Raw genomic sequence first — 7684 nt, 5'->3', positions numbered from 1 at the left:
GATAATGGTCCACAATAAATTAAGAAATGAGCTATTTAGAAAAAATATGGTTGAAATATAAAATATTTTATAAGCCAGGAATGTTAGAAAATAAATATCTGAAATAATAACAGATTTATAATTTATCTATAAGTCAAATATTTATGGTTTACAGTAACAACAGACTTTAGAATTTAGTTCAGCAATATAATGTTAGAATACATAATTTTTAATTAACAATAAACATATGCACATGAAAATGAAGAGATGCAGTCATTCAGTGGACTGAGTTGAGTTTGAGCCACTAAAAATATTAGCTAAAAAAATTAGCTATCAGTAGCTTAAAGGGGCACGTTTATAGCAAGATGTAGAAATTTAGAGATGTTGCAAAACTCTGAGGGAAGCACAGAACTGCGAAGTATTATAAAAATAAACTACGAAAATATAAAAGAAATTATTGGTGATACTGCTTTGCAGAGATGTGCTTTTATTTCAGTGTCTGTGAGAGAAGGCAACAATAAAAGAATGTATGCTTCTCTGTCTGTAGCATGCAGACAAGGATGTTTATACATACCTTGTTGAAGAACTCTCCCTTGTATGCATGTTGTCGAGTTATACATGCTTCACTGTATATGAATAGGTGCAACAAACGCATCCATACACCCAGAGAGAAAACGTACATGTATTTTATACATGCAGTTAAGAGATAAGATTATACGTACATCACAGAGACAAGTATGGGTGTCCATATATAAACTCACTAGACAGTCTGTATGCTATATAAGGATTTAAAGACACTGTGGCGTTCATAGATTTTCTTCCTAATAGGCCCTACACTGTCGAACACACTCCAAACTCAGTCTTCTCGACGAAATATTGCATCCCTGTGCCTATTTTACAAGTATTTTAAGGCGAATGCTCCAAAAAATTCAATGTCCTTGCATCCCCTCTACATAAATGCTCCAACTAACTAGATAAGTTGCAATATCGCACTGCTACACTGTAGAGACCCCCAGAAGCTGGAAAGCCTTCTACTCAAATAGTTTCTTTCCTCAAACATTTAGACTTAGACTTTGGAATTCCCCTTGCTTAACTGCTTGCCTAACTGCACTGATATGTAAAAGTTCAAGTATAATTTGAACATCTTTATGCTCATCTTCCCACATAGTATCCCTACAAATTTTATCTTAATAGTAGTCCTTCACATCCAAGTGCAACTGTGTCTTGTTTGGAGTTAAGTGTTAAGAGTTGAGCCATTATGTTAAACAAAGATGGCAGCAATGAATCAAATCGGTGAAGAATCAATGCAGTCATGATCTCGAGTATTGAGTAATTCTCTGGAACAAAGATGGCGGTATTAGATTGGCGAAGAATCAATGTAGTCTAGATCAGTCGTGGTTCAGTCATGTCAAGACGGAGATTGATAGTGAACTGACTTGAATCCAAAATTTGATAGTTTATAATGAGGTCGGCGGCCTCTCGTTAGTTGATTGTCCTAACGCGTAGTTATAAATAAGATTGTCCAAATTTTGGAACTCATACCCTTCACACTCATCAAAAACATTTTAACAAAAAGCAATAAAAAAGAGAAATAAAAACCGAGAAGGCTAACATCTTGCCAGTCGGTTTGCCTCCAACTTCACACTAGACCCTGCTAACCACTCTCTTCCAGACTTTCCTTTGCAGACACATGCCACACTTGACGATCTGGAAATAACCCCTTCTCAGGTGCATACCATTATAAAAAATCTTGACACTGCAAAAGCATGTGGACCTGATCTCATCCTGGCTATTAAAAAAGTGCTCTGCCGAAGTAGCTCCAATCCTCTCCAAACTTTACAACAAATGCCTTAATGAATCTTGCTTTCCTGCCTGCTGGGAAACTACTTCTGTGATACCAGTTTTCAAGAATTCTACCAAAAAAACTGACCCAACAAATTACCGCCCCATTAGCCTCCTCCCACTTTTTGCCAAAATATTTGAGTCCATAATTAACCAAGCTCTAGTCCATCACCTTACAGATGCTAAACTTCTTACTGACCAACAAATATGGATTTAGGCAAGCCCGTTCCACAGCAGACATTCTAACTGTAATCTCCGAGCGTATATACCATTCACTTGACAAAGCAGGGGAGGGCAGAGCGGTAGCTCTAGATATATCTAAGGCTTTTGATAGGGTATGGCATGAAGGTCTTCTCAGGAAAATCAGATCATACGGTATCACTGGAAGAATACTTTACATAATTAAATCCTTCTTAGATAAGAGAAAAATCCAGGTTGTCCTCGATGGCCATACATCTAAACAATATGATATAAATGTGGGAGTGCCTCAGGGGTCTATCCTTGGACCTCTTTTATTCCTAATATTCATAAATGACCTCCCTGACAAGATTGTCTATGAGATAGGTATATATGCTGATGACACCATGCTCTATAACAGACACGACAGGAAAACAAATGAACACATATCTAAAGAAATGGCAGAAACACTAGAAGATAACCTCCAATCTGTAGTGGAATGGGGACAAAGATGGATGGTCACATTCAATGCTGCCAAGACTAAACTGGTTTCCTTCAATAACTACAAGAAACCTTCTCTACCACTAATAGCAATGGCCAAAGACTCTTTATCTGAAAGCACATCTTTTAAACTCCTCGGGCTAACGTTCACAGGAAACATGAGTTGGAACAATTACATTGAGAGCATTGCCAGGACCGCTGCGAAAAAGGTAGGTTCTCTCTACGGTGCTAGAAAGCTACTGACCCCTGAAAGTATCCTGTACCTCTATAAGGCCACCATTCGCCCATGTATGGAGTATTGTTGTCATATTTGGGCCCGTGCATCTGCTACTAGTTTCTCACTCCTAGACAAGGTTCAAAAGAGAGTCGCCAACTTAACAGGTCCTGAACTATCATCCAAGCTTCAGCCTCTGTCCCATCGACGCAATGTAGCATCCCTCTGCCTGTTCTACAAGTACTTTAACGGTGTATGTTCCGACGAGCTGCAAGCACTTGTACCCCCTCTACGTAAATACCCCCGACAAACCTGACAAGCAGTACAATCTCACCCCTTCACAGTAGAGATCCCTAGATGTAAGAGAGCCTTCTACTCCAGTAGTTTCTTCCCCAGAACCGCTAGACTTTGGAACTCCCTGCCAGGTTCCTTCTTCCCCAACTGTACTGACATGCAGAAGTTCAAGTGTAACGTGAACCGACATCTTGCTGCTCAACTCCCCACATAGTACCCCTGTAGCCTCTGTCCCTAATAGTAGCCCCCTACATCAAAGTGGCAATGTGCCTTGTTTGGGGTGAAATTGTAATAATAATAAAAAAGTTAGAATTTATAAGAAAGAAAATTTAAAACATAATAAGAGAAGAAATAAAAAAGAAAGAGAAAGAATAAAGCTGAAAAGAAATGGAAGAAATGGAAAAGAAATAGGAAAATAGTGGAGAAGGAAATAAAAAAAAATGAATGGAAAAGAAGGAGAAAACAGAAGAAAAAGAAACAGAAAAGAAAGAGAAAATAAGGGAAAGAAAGAAAAAGTATTTCGAGCATAAGAACGAATAACAAACAAACAAAGTGAGACAGGAAAAGAAGAAAAAAGAGAAAGAGAAAAAAAGAAGAATGAATAAAGTTACAAAAAAGGGAAGGAAATATAGAAAGAAAGACAAAGATAAAGAAGACAGAGAAAAAGTAAGGAATAAAAAAGTAAAAAACAAAAAAAAGAAAAGAAAAAGCTAAAATAATTAGAATAAAACTAAAGAAAACATGAAGAAAAAATTAAAGAAATAAAAATAAACAGAATGAAAAAGAATGAGAAAACAAAGAGATAGAAAAGAAAAAGGAAGACAAAGAAGTAAAAGAAAGGGAAAGATTTCTCAGTGGAAAATAAAAAATTAAAAAGATTGAAAATGAAATAAAATAAAAATAAACGAAAAAAAAGACGAAGAGAATAAATTGAAAATGCAGTGAAAGGAAGAAAAAGAAAAATAATGAAAATAAATCGAAAAAAAGAAGAAAAAAGATAAAAGAAGAAACTGCAAGAAAAGGAAAGAAAAAGAAGGGAACAAAGGTTGTAAAGAATTGGGAAACTGCAAAAGAATGAAAAGAAAAAGAAAGATATGAAATAGAATAGGAATTGAACGAAAGAGAAAGACAATACGGAGAAAGGGAAAATGTAGAGAAAAATGGAAAAGGATGAAAAGAAAGACTAAGAAATGGGAAAAAAAGATGAGGTTAAAGTTGGAAAAGTAAGAAGATGAAGAAATGGAAAAGAAAGGAAAAGAAAAAGAAATACAAAAAGCTTATCAAATTGAAAGATAAAAAGAATTAAAAACAGCGAAGAAACGAAAAAGAAAAAGAAAAAGAAAGGAAAAGAATGACCAGAAGTTGGATATAAAAAAAAAGATAAAAAGAAAGTAGAAAAATAAAGGGTAAAAATCTAATGAACGAAAAAGAACACATAAGAAGAAATAGAAAGAAATTGAAAATAATGAAAAAAATGAAGGAAAAAAGAAAAACAAAATATGAAAGAAAGGGGAATAGCAAGAAACATTAAATAATTAAAATAAAAGAATAAGACAAGAAAAAGAAGAATGGGAAAAAAATGAATTTTAAGGAAGAAAATAAATGTAAAAAAAATGGAAAAGAAAAAGAAAAACAAAACAGAAAAAAACAAGGAAAAAAGTAAATGAAAAAATAAAAATGACAACAAAAAGAAGAAGAATAGGAATAAATCGAAAAAAATGAAAAAGAAGAAAAAAGATAAAAAGAAAAATTGAAAAGGGAAGTACAAAAAAAGGACGAGAAATGGAAGAAGTAGAAGATAAAAAGAACGAAGAAGTAGAAGATAACAGAGAATGACTATGAAATGATAAAGAAAGAGAAAAGCAAGGGACTAAATTGTTTGAAAATGAAAAGAATTTGAAAATGAAAAGAAAGTGAATTTTAAAAAATGACAAAGAAAACAAGGAAAAGTAAGAAATTGAAAAAGAAAGAGAATGAAAAAAGAAATGAAAAAGAGATGAAATGAAAAAGAAAGAGAAAAAGTAGAAAAAATACAGAATAAAGAGCAAGAGAAAGGAATGAAAAAGTAAACGTAATGAAAAAAAGAAAGAAATGAAACAGAAAGAAAAATAAAGAGGAGAAATAGAAAATAAAGAGAATGAAAAAAGAAAAAGAAAAAGAAAAAAGAAAAAGAAAAAAGAGAATAAAAAAGAGGAGAAATAGAAAAAAAGAATGAAAAAGAAAAGAAATAGAAAAAAAGAATGAAAAAGAAAAAAAGACATGAGAAAGGAAGAAAATGAAAAAGGTGAAAAAAGAAAGAGAAGAAATGTAAAAAAAAAAAAACGAGAATCAAAAAAGGAGGAAAAAGAGAAATAATAAATAACGAGAATGAAAAGAAGGATAAAGAAAGAGAAGCAATGAAAAAAAAAACGAAAAGAAAAAGAAAGCGTTAGAAATTGGAAAGCACATAATCTGAAACAACGAACAGGTTTTCTTAAGGAGTGCCCATTTAAACGTGCCCGCTTCCTTCACAGTTGAGGGAACAAAGAACCATTTTTTAGAAACTCGTGGTCGCATGTCAAACGGCCATTTTATTTTTATTTTAGTGTATTGTGATGAAAATGCTCTTCCAATCACAAGCAAAATTAATGAATACATCGAGATACTAAAAATGAAAAGGTGGAGGATACTTTTCTTTTTCTTTCTTACCTTTCAGAATATTTCGTGTTCCATTGGTTAACTGAATCATACGTCAACAGGAGTGGGAGAATGGGATCACAATAAGACACAAGGTGTGTGTGTGTATGTGTGGGAGGTTACGGAACTATATATATATATATATATATATATATATATATATATATATATATGTGTGTGTGTGTGTGTGTGTGTGTGTGTGTGAATGTTTGCGTATGTGTGTGTGTGTGTGTGTGTGCGCGCGCGCGCGCGAAGTATTATATTAACGGGTATTTTCTCGTTTCTCCAGTCGCGTTCAACTACTTAAATAAAAGAGACTTGTTCTGTCAACTCGTAAACACTCAAAAGGTAAACACAGCGACGTGCATTTCAATAGAGACATGGACAAGGTGAGTTCATTTTCATTACTATTGCCTCTTTTTCACTCGTCGAAATCAAAAATAAGTACTGACGTTTTGTTACTTTTTTCACTCCTGTAATGAAACACTTTTTTCCATACAATTTTTTGCTGATCCAAAAATGCACGTATTTTTTTAAAAAGTTCTATTAAAGCAGGTATAGCATTATTAATGTTATTTACTAGGATTCCTGGGAGGTGACGGTGGTCAAGTGGTTTATGACACGGACTAACGACCTGGATGTTCCAAGTTCGAATCCAGTCATTCCGCAAAAATCACTTTCACTAAGGATGTTGGCAACCCTACCATGGTCTCTTTTGACTATCTGTCTAGAAAACTATCGGAAAAACCCATGCCAACAATAGAATCTTTCGGCTCTGTTCCACCGACGAAATTTTACATCCCTCTGCATGTTTTCTAAGTATTTTAATGATGGATGCTCCGACGAACTACAAGCTCTTTTACCCCCTCGACGTAAATACCCCCGTCAAACCCCACAAACAGCAAAGTTACATCCCAAGGGACGGTATGTATATTCCCAGGTACATACTTCAGCCTTTTGTGGGTAGAATGTGGGTGATGTATGTTATACTACGCCACCAGCTCAAAAAAACAACGACAGGTTGACCAACAAACTAAATCTTATATAATTTTCTTCACAAATCCTATTTTTATCTTCTTACATAACTAACTAAAATTCTATCTAAAAGTTATGACACAGTTTACTGAAGATGAAACCTCATCCCCACACTTCACTCTCCCAAGAAACTTCTTCCCTAGTCGATATCTATGAAATAAACTGTGCCTTATGTCCGATGTCATATATCAGCGAGACAGGCAGAAATAATGGTGAAAATAAATAGAACCTCAAACATTACATTCCCACTAACGTTTAGTAATACACAGGAACACCTTTAACCTCACTTTTGAATTTACAAACTGAATTCTAAAATATGACGCCTCATGCCAACGCCTTAAGTACATCTAAAGTACCCTAATACTTCTCTCATCGCCATCTAATGCAAACTTTTACTTCTTAAACAAATGTTTGAAAAAAACTTGGTCTAAAACAATGTACCTCGCCACTGCATTATCACATCTGAGCTCGCTTCTTCTTGACTCACATTCACCTCTAACAAGACATATCGCCACTTGGACATAAGGGGCTACTATATTAGACCATGCCTAAGAAAGATTAAGAAGATGTTGGTTTGCGTTACAGTTAAACTTCTGCATATCAGCACGGTCATCGGAGGAAGTAACAAGAAGGGAATTCGAAAGTCTAGTTGTTTGAGGGAGGAAACTATTTGAATAGAAATCTTTTGGGCATTTACGGACCTCAACAGTGAAGGGGTATGATTTTGTTGCTAAGTGTGTTTGTCGGGGACAATTGCGCCGAGGAGGCACAAGTGCAACGAGTTCATCAGAGCACATTTCATTAAAATACTTGTGAAAGAGGCACAGAGACGCAACATTGCGTCGATAAGACAGGGGTTGGAGCTTAGTTGACAAAGTGGGACCTATTAGATTAAATACTCTTTTTTTTACCCTATCTAAGAGGAAGAGACTAATAGGAGATACATCAGCCCAGATGTGGCAACAA

The 7684-nt window shown here is 34.7% G+C and overlaps 1 protein-coding gene across 2 annotated transcripts in view; it reads left to right on the top strand.

Moving 5' to 3' along the window:
• The first annotated feature begins 5868 nt into the window (after window positions 1–5868).
• Window positions 5869–7684, top strand: part of LOC145302477 (sodium-dependent phosphate transport protein 2B-like) — a 114381-nt gene continuing 112565 nt past the window's right edge. Inside the window, exon 1 of one of the 2 annotated variants that reach the window (XM_080144658.1) lies at window positions 5869–6072. Coding sequence is in view for 1 of the 2 variants with exons in the window: in XM_080144657.1 (XP_080000783.1) it covers window positions 6064–6072 (9 nt within the window). In the remaining variant the exon portion in view is untranslated. The remainder of the gene's footprint in view (window positions 6073–7684) is intronic. The other variant, XM_080144657.1, reaches the window with a different exon arrangement.

Source organism: Euprymna scolopes, chromosome 2 (assembly GCF_053919585.1).
Source record: "Euprymna scolopes isolate OS-2025 chromosome 2, ASM5391958v1, whole genome shotgun sequence".
Lineage (NCBI taxonomy): Eukaryota > Metazoa > Mollusca > Cephalopoda > Sepiida > Sepiolidae > Euprymna > Euprymna scolopes.
The sequence above is the reverse complement of the archived record's forward strand: the minus strand, read 5'-3'. Positions and strand labels throughout refer to the sequence as shown.